The sequence below is a fragment of the Camellia sinensis genome, chromosome 9 (genome assembly GCF_055761805.1).
Source record: "Camellia sinensis isolate YWXY chromosome 9, ASM5576180v1, whole genome shotgun sequence".
NCBI classification, from domain to species: Eukaryota; Viridiplantae; Streptophyta; class Magnoliopsida; order Ericales; family Theaceae; genus Camellia; species Camellia sinensis.
The window spans coordinates 60,719,573-60,735,361 of NC_138969.1; the positions used below are offsets into that span (position 1 = coordinate 60,719,573).

The 15,789-nt window shown below is 45.2% G+C and overlaps 1 protein-coding gene and 1 long non-coding RNA gene across 2 annotated transcripts; both read left to right on the forward strand.

Moving 5' to 3' along the window:
- Positions 1-988: 988 nt before the first annotated feature.
- On the forward strand, positions 989-3,466 carry LOC114286612 (disease resistance protein At4g27190-like). Its single transcript, XM_028229786.2, has one exon. The coding sequence runs from the start codon at positions 989-991 to the stop codon at positions 3,464-3,466; it is 2,478 nt and encodes an 825-aa protein (XP_028085587.2).
- A 9,831-nt stretch (positions 3,467-13,297) lies between these two features.
- On the forward strand, positions 13,298-14,155 carry LOC145799103 (uncharacterized). Its single transcript, XR_014341109.1, has 2 exons — positions 13,298-13,400; positions 13,694-14,155. It is a non-coding gene; the product is annotated as an uncharacterized LOC145799103 (long non-coding RNA).
- The last annotated feature ends 1,634 nt before the right edge of the window (positions 14,156-15,789 follow it).

Sequence of the window (15,789 nt, forward strand, 5' to 3'; positions counted from 1 at the left end):
TATGTACGCCATTCGTGAGGTCTGGGGACCAACTGGCTGATGGTCTCACCAAAGGATTAGGGAATAAACCATTCTGTGACAATCTTAACAAGTTGGGCATGAGAGATATCTTTGTACCAGTTTGAGGGGGAGTGTTAGAATGTGTTAGAATATTTCCTATTTTATTCTTATGTATATTCAGGATTCTTATTTTATGCCTTAGGGTACTCTTGTAATTATGGTGATGATTTGATATAAAAGGGGATGAGATACCACTCTTACCTCTAACTTTTCTCTTCGCAAAACTGATAGTTGTATGGAATGGAGTGTTGTACAATAAAGAAACAACATGTAGATAAGATAAGTGTTACTGAAATGAGGATGCTAAGGTGGATGTGTGGCAAGACTAGAAAAGACAGAATTAGGAAGGAGTATATTCGGGAATGGGTAGGAGTAGCACCGATAGAAGATTAGTTGAGAGAGAATAGATTAAGATGGTTTGGTCATATTCAACTCAGACCAACAAAGGCAGTAGTGAAGAGATGCGATGCAATGACGGTAGATGGAAGTGTTAGGGGACGGAGTAGACTTAGATTGATGTTGGCTAGCTTACTAAATAGAGATATGAATTTACTTAATTTGACTAATGAAATGACCTTTGATAGAGCCACGTGAAGAAGAAGGATTGATGTAACCGACCTATTTGATAGGACTTAAGGTTTAGTTTGGTTTGGTTTGGTTTGGTTTAGTTTTTAACATTGATAAGGATTAACGTCTTGACCTTCTAATTAAGAGGATACAAAAGAGATCAACTAAACTAAACCAATTAATTTTTTTTCTTTTATTCCCCTTCTACCAAAAATCTACACCAAAAAGAACCAAAAAAAAAAAAATGTTTGTCAATGTTAGAAATTGAACCCGAAGATTTAATTGTAAGTAGACACAGATAATTATTAATGCCAATAGTACAACAATTTTTTATTTTTTGGGAGTCCCATACTATTGTAAAATGGTTCTTATTGAATATTTGTCTTCATACATGGCTATGGCTGCTCTTGATGCTCTGATTTCCATTGGAGGAATAGTTGTTGAATTCGTGGTGGAGCCAGTTGGGCGTCAATTCAGTTATGTCCTTCATCGAATGGAATACATTGAAGATTTGAGAGACCAAGTTGAAAAGTTAGAGGCTCAAAGAAAAGATGTGGACGACTTCATTGATGCAGCAAAAAGGAATAGAGAAGAAATTCTAGAAAATGTCAACAATTGGATTGAAAAAGTTGATGGGTTCATAGTAGAGGCTAAAAAGTTTCTAGAAGATGGTACCAATGTAAACCAGAAATGTTTCATTGGGTGGTTTCCTGATTTGGTCACACGTCGCCAGCTAGGTAAAGAAGCAAAAGATAAAGTTGAGGTGGCTAAAGAGCTAGAAAAAGATGGCTACTTCAATAGCATATCCAAACGAGCTCGTCCCTTGGGGATAGAGTCCATACCCTCGGAAAGGCTTGTGACTTATGAGACCACAAATTTGGCAATGATGAGCGTAATGAAAGCACTAACTGATGACAAGATCAACTTTATTGGAATACATGGTCTTGGGGGTATTGGAAAGACAACTTTAGTAAAAGAAATTGGGAAAAAAGCTAAATCAGATAAGCTTTTTGATGAAGTTATGATGGCTTTAGTGTCTCAAAACCCAGATATTAAAAAGATTCAAGATCAAATAGCTGTTATGTTGGGTTTCACCAAATTTACTGATCAGTCAACTGAAATTGGAAGAGGAAGCATGCTTTGTGCAAGGCTCAAGGATGTGAAAAAGATCCGTATTATATTAGATGATGTTTGGGACAGACTTGAATTGACAACCTTGTGCATTCCACTTGGCCAAGATCCTGAGGGCTGCAAAATCATAATCACAACATGGCGTGAGCAAGTATGCAAAACCATGGCAAAGGAATGGGAGACAACAAAGATAGTCTGGCTTAATGTTTTATCTGAACAAGATTCATGGGACTTGTTTAGAAAAAATGTTGGCGACACTGTTGACTCTTCTACGTTAAATGATGTTGCTAAAGAGATTTGTAAAGAATGTGGAGGGCTTCCCATAGCAGTAGTTACAGTTGGAAAAGCAATGGAAGGTAAATGTAACCTTGAAGAATGGAAAAATGCAGCTCAAGAATTAAAAAAATCATTGCCAACAAACATTGAAGGTGTTGATCAACAAGTGTACAAAACTCTGAGGTTGAGCTATGATTACTTGCAAGATGAGGAAGCCAAGGATTGCTTCTTGCTTTGTTCTCTGTTTCCCGAGGATCATGACAACTTAATAGAAGACTTGGTACAGTATGGGATGGGGTTGAGATTATTCAAAAATGTTGATACAGTACCGGAGCCTAGGAGCAGAGCACAGTCTGTGATCAGCAATCTCATAGCTTCATGTTTGTTATTAGCTAGTGATGTACAAGATTGCATCAAAAAGCATGATGTTCTGCGTGATGTTGCCATATTTACAGGATCCAAAAAGCATTTTGTAAGAGCTGGTTGCAATTTGAAAGATTGGCCAAATGTGGATAGTTTGGATAAATACACAGGCATATCATTGATGAGAAATCAGATCAGTAACCTTCCTGAGGTCTTGGAATGTTCAAAGCTCCAAATATTACCATTTCAAGACAATCTAAATGCATGGTCATGTTCACATGAATTCTTTTCTAGGATGAAGGCACTTAGTGTTTTAGATTGGAGCCAACACTTCTACCCTCATCTTGACAATCCAATTCGTTGTCCTGATACTTTCAATAACCAGACGTGTCTTCGAACATTAGTTCTTGAAGGAATTAAGTTTGGGGACACTAAATGTCTTGGACAGTTAAAGATACTTGAAGTCCTTAACCTCAGGCGTGCCTTATTTTCTGAGGTACCAAATGCTATAAAGGAGTTAACTAATCTAAGGTTATTGGACATGACTGGAAGCTTTCATGAATTTCTCATTCCGGCTGCAATGGTATCACCTTTATGCCATTTAGAGGAGTTGTACTTGTTTGGCAGCGTAACTTGGAGGATTGGAGACGCTGCAGTAGAAGTAGCTACTGCACTAAGATCTTGGCCTTGCCTAAAAGTTCTAACCATTTCCATAGCTGACATTGCGCATATACCTAAGGACTTTGTTTTTCCTGAGCTGGAAAGTTTTATCATCTTTATCAGAAAATCAAGTTGGGGATATGAAAATTATTCCCCAAATTATTTGGGACTTGGAGATTCGGTTGGACCCATGGTTAATTGGAGTAAATGGCTAAAGATGGTGTTGAAGAGAGCTATGCATCTAAGTGTGGAGCATTTGCAGGACACGAAGAACATTTTTCCAAATTTACAAGCCGATGTAGAAGGTTTAAATGTCTTTGAGCATCTGAGGATTAAAGATTGTTGTCAAATTGAGTACTTGATCAACACAGAGGAATGGGGGCATTTCACCACAGGCACAACCACTTGATCTGCAACTGTTGTTTAACCTGGAAGAATTGAAACTCTGGAAATTGGATACTTTCAAAGGGATATGCCCAGGTGCACTTACTACTTCCAGCTGGGTGTGCTTCCCAAGGCTCAGAAGTTTGGAAGTTAACAAATGTCCTGAAGTTTGGAGAAGTTTTGTGTATCAGCATGTGAGAAACTGGAACAAGTATTTGATTGTGGTCTATGAAAGTCCATTCATGTGTGTAACAGCGCCCGCGTGGGCCTCGCGCTACAGTTCGGACTCGATTTGTGTCACGGTTCTTAATCTGAACCAAAGAGTCCAAATCTGGCAAATCGTTTGAGAAAACAGATTTTGTTGAAAAAGTAGTGCCAAACATGGACTGCTTTACCAGATACAGAGTCGCCACCTAAATATTTTTAAAATGGGGAAATTTAGGAAACCCTGACTCGGTGCCGAAGGCCACATGTCCGTCATCACCGGAGTTGTCTCGGCTCGGGAGCTTGGGTACGATCGGGGAAGGTCAGCTATGAGCACCCCCTTTCGCCCGGTCTGAAGACCGGCCTCTACTAACCGTGATATCCGTTTTTAAAAACTTTATGTGTTCTTATTCCATTTATTAGCCTAGAATTACTATGTTATGCGCACAGCAAACAAGTATAGACTAGATTGCCTAATTTGGAAAGAAACATTGCATATCCGTTCATTTCGAAAATGCTTTGGAATTTGCTACTCGCAAGTAGGCTAAAATGCGGATTTCAACGAGTCTTTCCAACTCAAACAATCCAACCTTCACCCACAGGCATTCAAAACAGTTTAACACATAAGCATCTAGCCACATGTTAAGCATGCTGTCATGGCAACATTCACACTCATGCGATATGCTAAAGCGGAAATACTTACATAGTACTCCGTGCCAAAACAAAGAACTTGTTAGCAAACATGCATGATCCAAGTCCATGTGAAGTGCCTAATGCATCGCATACAAAATGTCGCTAAGATAGGCTCGGCTAATCCTAGACATGTCATGTGAAAATGCACAATTATCACATATTCAGTTTAGAATTGAAGTATTGATGCAATTAGCGTGATGTACCGAGCCTAATGCATGTAATACAAATGCATGGATGCACACATGCATAGCATAAGGTATGCTAAATTAGACGTGACCTAATACTAACCATCAAAGCAGGTAAGTAAAAGGGAAGAAAGAAGTGGGGATTGGAAGACATTCACACACCCACACACACTTATTACAGATTTGCCCTCGCTCGGAGGGACCAAATAAATGTTACAAATTAATTAACTACGCGAGCTAATTAATATTACAAATTAACTAATTAACAAATTAACTAATTAATTAAAGCGGAAAAACGCCTCGGGAAGCGTGCCACCATGCGCAAGCTGCCTCTGTTTTCCTTCCTTTCCTCCTCTGGAGGCTATCAAAGCCTTAGGACTGCATCCTTGGACAGAGAGGATCATCACCGGCTGAATGAAACTTCCACCGGCAGTGTAGTATGTCCATCGGCACAAAATAGGGCCTGTCGGCAAAGAAAATTGTGCCGGTCGGCACATTACACTGCCGGTCAGCAGAGTATTCCTGCAGAACCTGCAACTCACAGCAACAGAGGGCAAAACAAGGCATGACAGCATATTTCAAGACATGTATGCACTAACCATGTCTCTTATCATTGTGATGACTCAAAGGGACATGTGCCTTGGTTCTCGGACCACCAATCACGCATTTCCATGCATGATGGCCCAAGGAACCAAGTATGCAACTTTGGTTTCAAATGCATGCAAACCAATCAAACAAATTAGGCCCAATTCCTATCACCAATTCAAGGAACAAGGCATGCATGCAAAATGCAATGCAACCTAGGCATACAAGCTAGGAATGCAACATGACATGGCAAAGCACTTATGCAATCATGCAAGCATACATAGGGCAATGCAAATGGATGGCAAGATGGACTTATACATGAATTAGGCAGCTCTAATAAGGCCTAAAACAGTGGCCATAATGACCAAAACAAGAAGCCAAAACACATGCACACATACACATGATGGAAGGCCTACACTTGGGCACAATTTAAACAACCCTCAAGCACACTTAAAAGGGATAAACGAGAGCAACTAGCATGCAACCTAAGCATTGAAATCATGTCATAAAATGATGCCAAATCATATTAAGCAAGACAAGCAAATGCATGTAAGCATGGTCTAAGCACTTGAAGCAAGTCATGAAGCTTTGAAGCATGTTTATCACAACAAACATGGCATGCATTGAACAACCTAAAACAGGTTTTTAGCTCATAACATGAGGCCCAAAAGACCACTTAGATGGCGTCTAGATGGCTCAAAGACAAAGGCATGCAAAGGCACCAAAACATGGAGCATTGCAACATATGCTTTCAAAGCATTAAAGAGGCATGTAAGGCAATCAAACAAGCATGGAAATTGGACTGAAATGACATATAGAATGATCCCAAATCACCAAAACAATGCAAAGATGGCATGCTACACATGCACATACTCAAGGCCAACAAGCCCAAATACAAAGGAGCCATATAATGCATGCTAAAATCGACCCAAACGACTATGGACAGATCTAAAACATGGCAAAATAAGCATATAATCTTCACAAATACAAGCCTAAAACATGCTCCAACAAAGGCTAACAACCTAGACATGTTAAGGCACAAATATGGCATTACAAGGCAACTATGCTAAGCATGCATGGAGTTCCAAAACCAACTTGAAATCATGTTATATCATGGATATATAAGCATGAAAAACATACCAAACATGCTCAACACACACTCAAGCATAGGCTTCTTTAAGAGGCCAAAATGTGCCCTTTTCAAGGACAACAAGGAGAGGGGGTGGCCCTCTCCTTCTTGGGACTTCAAAGCATCATCTTCACCACTGAAATCCCTCAAGATTTCAGTGGTGAAGAGACCTCAACACCAAAATCCCGGAGCTAGCACAAAATGGCTCAAAATGAGGCCTTTTGAGGCCTAAGGGTGGTCAACACCCCTCAAACAACAAAACACTCTTAATAAACAATAAAGAGGGCTTAAAAATAGAACTTTTTTATGTTATACAATAATCACAAAAACAGCTCTAAGATAGATGAAAAATCAATGCAAAAAAGGGGGAAAAAGGGACTAGTTTCTCACCCTTGTAGCCTTCTTCAACAAAGATGCTCCAATGGCCTCCTTGAGCTTGAATCCAAGACAAAAACTCCAAAACACACTCTTTAGAACCTCAGCTCCTAGAGGAAGGTGAAACACTAGGTGTTTGTGTGCAATAGTAAGGCACAAAACACCTAGTGAACAAAATGGAAGAGAAAGAGAGATAGGTGAGTGTATCTAACCCTAACCCTAGAAAACCAGAGCTCTCCTCTGTCTTTTCTCTCTCTAAAATGTCTAAAGCCCTCCTCTTTTTTTTGCCTTAGAGAGAGCTCTCCTCTATATGCCTCTTGTAAAGCTTATCAAACAAGCTTTGCAAGAGGGAGATCCCTCCATACACTGTATGGAGGGGAGCAAAAGTTATACAGCTGTCCAAAAATATCTGCAAAAGCAGATGAACAGCAATCGGCCGGCAAAAAATGCCATCTTGGCCAAACAAAGTGCCGACCGGCACAAAATAGTGCTGACCGGCAACAAAGAGTGCCGGCCGGCAAACTAAATTGCCGGTGGCAGCAAAAACCAGCCGGTGGCATCTAGCCACTGCCGGTGAAGGGTAGGGATGGTCTACAAGCCCTACCTTGCCTCTCAAAGGCAAGATGCAAGTGTTTGGTGCAAAACCAGACACTAAACGGTCGAGTTCGGGGATCCTGAGGCGGGGCGCGCGAGCCGAGACCTCCGGGAACTCCAAACGAACACAAACATGGATAATCACCGAGTGTTCAAACGGTGACGTCCAAGTCTTGAGGACGGTCAAAAATGGGGTGTCTACAGTTGCCCCTCTTTGACAGAACTCGGAAGTCATAACAATGACGGGAGTGAATGTCAAAGCCCAGAGACGACCCATTTTTGACAAGGCCGAAGACTTAGACAAACATGCAAGACAAACAAGGTATGCGCCCGGAGGCAGGGGCAAAATGCAAGACAATGCACAGAGCCGAGCATAACTTATGATCATGCAAAGAAAGCTGTAACGAAGCAAACATGCAACAGTTTTAAGCTAGCATACCAAACTACACTACAATGCAGAAAGGATGTAAGAGAATTATGGAATTCTCAATACGTCTCACTCGGGAGATACAATACCTGTGCGGCTCGTCTGGTTGCACCAGCTTCAAATGAACCGTACATACAATATCGTGCCTGCAAAGAAAACAAACTTAACAGGTACAATATGGTTAGCAACATGCATGACAATGCAAAATGGATGCAAAATGATATGCAATATATACAAAACAATGTATAAACAATGCAAATGCAGATGCAATGTATTTGAAACAATGCAAGCTACATGCAAAGCATTTGAATCGTGATCCAATCACAAACGGTTCGAAACCACATCTATGTCAAATAGATTGATGGAGATAACAAGTCTGTCTACCATAGAACGGTCAACTGAACTATGAGTATTGTAGACAGACGCAAGAACAAGTATTGGGTGGAATTGACATAAGTGGGGAAACAACCCGCTGGAGGAAGGACTACGATCCTAATGCCGGATGCAAAAATTACACTACAATGTAATGGATGAATATGGCACGCAGGCCAAACCAAATCTTGCCTAGGAAAGGCATGCATACATACGAGCCATGTGTAACACAGAAAAGGTGCCGCAACCCTCAACCAACATATCAACGTGGAATCGGCGCGATACACATACAGAACTGTGTTTTAACATGAAATGTAAGGACACATACCAGACCAAGCTCAACCTGGAAAGGCGCAAGCCAAAGGCGGAAGGTGATGCAATGAATGCATGCAATCTACAATGCAATATCTACAAATATGCAATGGAATGGATATGGATACAATGGATATGGCATACAAGCCAAACCAAATCTTGCCTAGGAAAGGCATGTACACGTACGAGCCATGTGTAACACAGAAAAGGTGCCGCAACCCTCAACCAACATATCAACATGGAATCGGCGCGATACACAAGAACTGCGTTCTAACATGAAATGTAAGGACACATACCAGACCAAGCTCAACCTGGAAAGGCGCAAGCCATAGGCGGAAGGTGATGCAATGAATGCATGCAAACTACAATGCAAATGCATGACAATGCACTATGATGCAATGACTATGATTGCAACTTTCCCTATCTTACCAACAGGGTGATATACTAGGTTGGTTCAGTATCCAGAACTGAGGCGTAGACATGCCGCCTCAACCTATGGGGCTTCCATACAGATTTCAAGCCGAGGGTAAACCTCTGGGTATTTAAACCAGACTTTAGTCTCGGAACTCCCGAACCTTTGCGTTCTAGGCATAAGCCGTTCGAACTCTAGTTTCCACCGTCCCAGTTGGTCTTCTAGGAACTCATTGCAAGCACAGACAGGTGGCTTTACCAGACCACCGAAAAGTCGTTCGGGCACGACAAACACCGAAGGAATTGCACCTTCAGAGGATTTAAGGTCTCCTAGACCGGAATGCAAAATGTATGCATGACAATGCATGTTTTTTTTTTTTTGTTTTGTTTTTGAAATGCAAATGATGCAAGTGAAATGCATGTTGCATGGAATGCGCGACAACACGCGGCTCTCGAAGTGTACGGCAATGCGAACACTAAAGGTCTTACACCTTCCAAGGATTTAAGGTCTCCTAGACCGTACGTGTTTAAGGTCTCGCCAGACCATGCGTGTTTAAGGTCTCGCCAGACCGTGGGGTACTGCAAGACGCGTGACAATGCGCTGAAGGTTTCGCACCTCCAAAGGATTTAAGGTCTCCTAGACCGTGCGTGTTTAAGGTCTCGCCAGACCGTGCGCGTTTAAGGTCTCGCCAGACCGTGTATTGTACGATGGTATGATGCGCAAGATAGCGCAATGCGTTAGGCAACGCGAGTGCACAGGACAGTGCGATGGAATGCATGCAAAATGCAATGAGATGCGCAAAACAGCGCGAAATTGAAATGCACAAAACAGTGCAATGCGCAGAACAGCGCGAACAATACAATGCACAAAACAGTGCGATGCGCAGAACAGCGCGAACAATACAATGCACAAAACAGTGCGATGCGCAGAACAGCGCGAACAATTTTGGAATGCACAAAACAGTGCAATGCGCAGAACAGCGCGAGGTTTGAAATGCACAAAACAGTGCAATGGTTTGAAATGCACAAAACAGTGCGATGATTTGAAATGCACAAAACAGTGCGATGCGCAGAACAGCGCGAACATTTTTGAAATGCACAAAACAGTGCGATGCGCAAAATAGCGCGAAGAAAATGTGATGCACAAAACAGTGCGATGCCAAGTGTGACGTGCATGCCACACGGAGTGTAAATGGGCTCAAATGCGCAACAACGCATGTATTCCGGAATGCATGACAACGCATGGAATGGAAATGCAATGATGCATGAGAAATGTGCACGACAATGCAAAGGGGTGCGTGTTGCAACGCATGTAACGCGTGCATAACAATGCAAATGTGTAGCGCGTGACAGCGCGATGTAATGCACCGAAGTAGTGTGATGAGTTCGTGCAACACACATGGGGCAACTTTTGAATTCAAAAGGATACAAAAAGGATACACCTTGTACGAATTCGAGTGCCACGCACTGAAGACACGGCCCGAAGTCAAAACGGAGGTCGGTTGAATGTCGGAGATGCACTTTCTTGCACTTTCTTGAGCTATGAAGACCACGAACTCCTCAAATGGCCTACACAAGGCTGTGGGAACCCCACCGGCAGAAAGATGAGGCCACCGGCTGGCCATCGGCACAAAAACAATTCCATCGGCACAAAAAAGTGCCGGCCGGCACAAAACATTGCCGACCGGCAAACAGTTGCTGAATCGGGGCAGTTTTGTCTTTTCACCTTGGGTGTTATAAAATAGGGCTACATGCCCCATTTCCTTACTTTTCCACCGTCGAAATCCTTCACTCTCTCTCTCTTAGAGTGCTTCTCTCTCATTTTTCGCCCGTTTCTTCGCGTTCTACGCTCGTTTCGTCGTCGGATTCGCGATCCTCTTCGCGTTTCGGACATTTTCCACCGATCACATTCTCGTTTCGGTGCCTCGTTCGGCGTTCTCGCCTTTTCGGGGTTTGTTCCCCTCACTTTCCTCTTCATTTCCGTGCCTCTTCACATTCCGGCCTTCCCGGCCATTTTCGACCCTCTCAGGAGTTGACTTTTCGATTGACTCTTCGCATTCCGGCTCGGTTTTCCTTTTCTGGCCATTTTCACACCACTTTCGATATGGCGGACGACATTCCACATGCCGGGACTCCCCCGGACCACGAGATGGATCCCGGGGTCGAGGTCTTACCACTGAGCGAGCGCCCGTTCGACCCGGCGACCTACCGGCCGGCGATTCACGTTCTGGCCCCAGACGGCCTGCGTCAGTTCCGGAGTTTCGAGAGGTACGCGGCCCCTGAGCTACTGCTACGCGAGCCTACCTCCCACCTTTCATTCGGCACTCCCGAGGTAACTCTTCATCTTCTGCTTTACTTTCTGCAATGTAGGATACAAAACTGCCATAGTTAGCTGTATTCTTCAATTGCTGAAATCTGATATGCCGTAGACCGTAGTTGACTGTAAACATACATACAACTGATATCTGCTTGAGACTGACATATGCACACACACTGCGCTAGCCCTGAATCACTCAAACACACGGCACACACTGCATACACACTGGCACCCAGTATTTGTCTGAATCTGTTAGATTTGCATACATGCTACATCTGTTCTAAAACACCCAAACACGCTGACACAGCACACGTATTTCCTGTAAGCACACCGGCACCCGGTATCTGCCTGAATCTGACAAACTTGCATACATGCCATATCTGTCTTTTCACAACTGCATTTTGAATGTTGTCTTGCAATTGTCATTTTCTGTTTGCAGGAGGGTTCCCATACCATTCGCGGGTATGGGAATACTGGTGCGCGGGAGTGGTATGATGAGCTCCCTGATGCGGTCCAGCGCATCGTGGATCGGGCGGGCTTCGGCACCTTCTGCCGAGGGCTCTCCAGGTTGTCCACCTGCAGACCTCTTCTTGCTGCTTTGGCGGAGAGGTGGTGGGACACCACCGATTCTTTCCATTTTTCTGCTGCAGGAGACATGACGATGACCCCTTATGACTTCTCGATGCTCACAGGCATCGGGGTAGGGGGTGATCCAATCCCCTTCGACATAGCGATGGATGAGTGGACCGCCGCTCAGGTCCATCTACTGGGGGAGGCCCCACCGCTAGCTCGTCCAGGCTCCGTCCGATATTCCTGGTTCGAGGCACAGTTCAGGGTCCAGCCCGCACTGGGGGAGGAGACTCAGATGACCGAGGAGGACGTGGAGAGGTATGCCCGCGGCTTCCTCATGTTCCTGTTCGGGACTACTATCTTCGCCGACCGGGCGAACACCGTGCCTCTCTGCCTTCTCAGCGCACTGGTGGACGTCCGGGACATCTTGCACTATGACTGGGGCGGCGCTGCTCTGGCCACACTGTACGGCTATATGAGCTCGGCTTCTCGTGGCAGCGGCCAGCTGCTTGGAGGTTACTGGCGGGCTTGGGAGGTACATTCCTTCTCCGCTTTTCCTTTCTGTCTCGTACTTTCTGTACTCTGTACACTGCACACACTGTAGTCTGCCTTAGACTTGCTGTATACTGTACACACGGCACACACATACATTCTGCCTTACACTGACTGTACACTGTTCACACTGTACACTGCACATAATACACGGCTCAACACACGGCTCTGCCATTTCTGCTTCATTCTGTATATTCTGCTTTATCTGATGGTCATACTGACATCTGTTTTGCAGTTGTGGGTTTATGCCTACTTCCCTAGGCTTGCACCCGTACCAGTTGCGGAGCCTCCTCCGGCTGTTCCCTTCTCGAGTCGCTTTGACGGGGGATGCACCCGGCGACCACGGGAGACGTTCGGCTTCTTCCGCCGATATTTCGACACCATCACCCCTACGGAGGTATGCTTTACTTTCAGTTCATTTAGGCTTCGCTTTCCCACTGCATATTTCAATAACAGTAGATAAAAAACTGTCTGTCACTTTCAGATCACATGGCGGCCATGGGCTTCGCTGCCGTCGACGATGCGGGGTCGGTTCCCTGGTGCTGAGGAGACCTCGCGTTTCCGGATTTTGCTGGAGGGCCCGGTCTGTCGGGCTTGGTACCTGGGGGAGCGTTTTCTACGCCAGACCCGCGGGTTACCTGAGCAGATAGTCCCAGCCCACCCTCCTGCAGAGATGAGGGAGACCGAGGGGCTGACCACTGAGCAGCTGGATGATTACTCCATCGGCTGGGAGGAGGCCGGCTTCCGAGGCACTGGAGACTATCAGGAGTACGTGCGGACGTACCTGATGCGACCTTTGAGCGGCCGTCGAGCAGAGGGGGCCAGGCCTGTAGCATCGGCGGCTGGGGCCGGAGCGGGAGCAGGGGCTGGATCTTCGAGGAGGGCCCGGGTCCGTGGTAGGGGCGGAGTGCGGGGAGGACGAGGAGCTGGCTGGCCTGCCCTGCCTGCTGTGCTGACTTTCCAGGGGCAGGGTGGGGCGACCTATCAGATTCCCTTCGCCCCTCCACCGGCTGGTCACGAGTTCATTGACATCCCCGACTTACCGCCGGTATGTATCACTGCACTTCGTACAGTTATTCAATTTCAGTTTAGTTGATATTCCACAGAATACTAATGCATCTGATACCTTTGCAGGCTTCTTCTGAGTACACCCGTCAGTCGTTGGCGATGAATGCCTCGATGATGGGGATGCTCCAGCGGACATTTGACCTCCTGGCTGTCTACAGCATACCGGTATGTCCTTCTGACACTGGCCTCAAACCATTCATACTCTGCTTTACATAATCTGACGCACGGCACAACATCCGATACACTGATCCCACAGTATCTGAACACTGCGTACGCTGCATTCTGCACTGTACTCTGTACTGATAAACTGCTCACGGCGTTCATACACTGCACTCACACACTGCATTCTGCACTGATAAACTGCTCACAGCATTCTTACACTGTACTCATACACTGTATTCTGCACTGATAAACTGTCTACAGCATACTGATGCATTTCCTTTTCGTGTACTTTTCAGCCTCCTTTTCAGATTCCCATGGCGGGAGGTGCTCCAGCTAGACCTACTGTCCCTACTCGGGGGAGAGATGAGGAGGGCCGGATATTTCCCCGCACTAGGGGTGGGCGTACTCACGTCGGGAGCAGCTCGCGAGCTCCAGTCCCGGACGATGACGACGACGAGGAGTCAGAGGCGGAGGGAGGGTCATCGGAGGAGGAGACCGGAGGCGATTCTAGCTCGGGCTCTGACGACGACGCTGATGATGCCCCTGGACCTTCGTCCAGGAAGAGGACCAGGACGGACTGACGGCCCTTCGGAGCGCTTGACACAGATGCAGATTTTTGTTATCTTTTCTTCTTTCCTTGTACTTTTCTTTTTTGGTTGGTAGATAGATTACCTTGTACTGCCGCAGGCAGATTTTTGTTCCCAAAGCTTGTACATTTGAAAAGATAGTGAAATGAAACAGACTTTTTATCTGAAAAAGTGTTTACATTTACACATTTCATGCATTGCATCGCATCTCATCATGTTACACCTCAATGTAAATGGAACTGATTGGTTGTCTGAAAATTGAACACTTGCACTGTAATAATCAGATAACTTGAACAGCCAACAACAAAATACACCCAAGCAACCCACTGCCTGATTCTGGACACACAGCCCTTGCTTTACTGGGGAGTAATCTGCATACAGCCCATAACACAACATTCGATTCATCCTGCACACGGCAAATTCTGAACAAACGGCCCAATCTGACAGGACGGACCTCAAAGATGGAACCGGTTGGAGTCGAAATGCGTTCAAATGTAGAGAATGGCACAACATTCTGAGCATAAGCGATTTTTCAAATCGAATGAGGGTTTTTCAAACCGGGATATCGAGCCTACAACCGAACACAGCAGGGAGGACTCAAATATAAAGGTACACGACCTAAACACAACGAGACACGCTCGGGAAAGACCTAAAACAAAAGACGAGACCGTCAAATGAAAGAGACACGACACACAGACGCGTAAACGAAGATGGGAGACCTCGGACCACGAGGAGCCAGTTCAATCTGGGTATTGTTTCCCACCCTTTCTGATTTGTGATTCTCACATCACTCGGCTCTCAAGCTCGGATTTTCTCTCAAGACCCTTTTCCTCACTTTTCCCTCAACTTACACCTCTCTATTCTTCATTCTCTCATTTTCCATCCCTCCCCGGGGTGATTAATGGATGAATAGGAAGTTGTGGGTTCACGCCCGATGCCGTTAGCTCACGGCTATTTCTTCCGGCGGGCAGAGTGCTCTTCTGGCAAGTACGTCGATGACGGGGGAGAGACAGAACGCCTGGCTCAACTGTGCCCCTAGTTCATCATTTTAACCATTTTTTCGTTTTTGCCTTCTACTAAAACGGTTTTGATCAAAACGAGAGTTGGATTAACGCACTCGTTCAATTTTTGATTTGAAAAACATGCAAGTCAAGCTGCAAGCACTGAAAATTTTCCTTTTTTGGGTCCAAGACAATGGTCCGGTTTTGGAAAACGAAATATTTTTCGAGAAAATAGTCAACTTCAGTAAAAATTTTCAAAAACTATTTTTCAAACAGCTGATGCTTAACAAGCATGGAACTTACTCTTCGAGATGCGCAACCTCGGATCGGAGGCAATGGAAAATTGCCCCTGGTTTGAAGGGGGAGGAGAGGCAACGGAAAGTTGCCCCTAGTTTGAATGGCGGCTCACGGCGGCTCGTGGCAACGGAAAGTTGCCCCTTGTTTGGGTGGTGCCGCAGCAATTTGCAGACAGTCTTCATTGGCGGTGGTCGAACTCTCAGACACAGAGATGACGAAGACGATCACAACAAATATATGGACACAGTCGCCTTTGGAGGGTGTTGGCGGCTGGACTTTGAGATGAGATCGAAACCATTGCATGGACTGAGACGCTTATGAAAGCGTTGGGGGCTGGACTTCATGATGAAGTTGCCTACGTATCCCAAACATGGGAATCAAGCCTTACGTAGTTCCGGTTAAGGTCCACACGGGTATTTTAACCTTCACTTTGTTTGGCTCTCACTTTTGCCAAGGCGCCCAATGCGGGTTTTCGACCTTGCGAGCTTCTTTTCATTTTCTATTTCT

Bases quoted from the DNA above. Each gene is read 5' to 3' on its own strand.
- LOC114286612 (XM_028229786.2), top strand. From the start codon at position 989: ATGGTTCTTATTGAATATTTGTCTTCATACATGGCTATGGCTGCTCTT.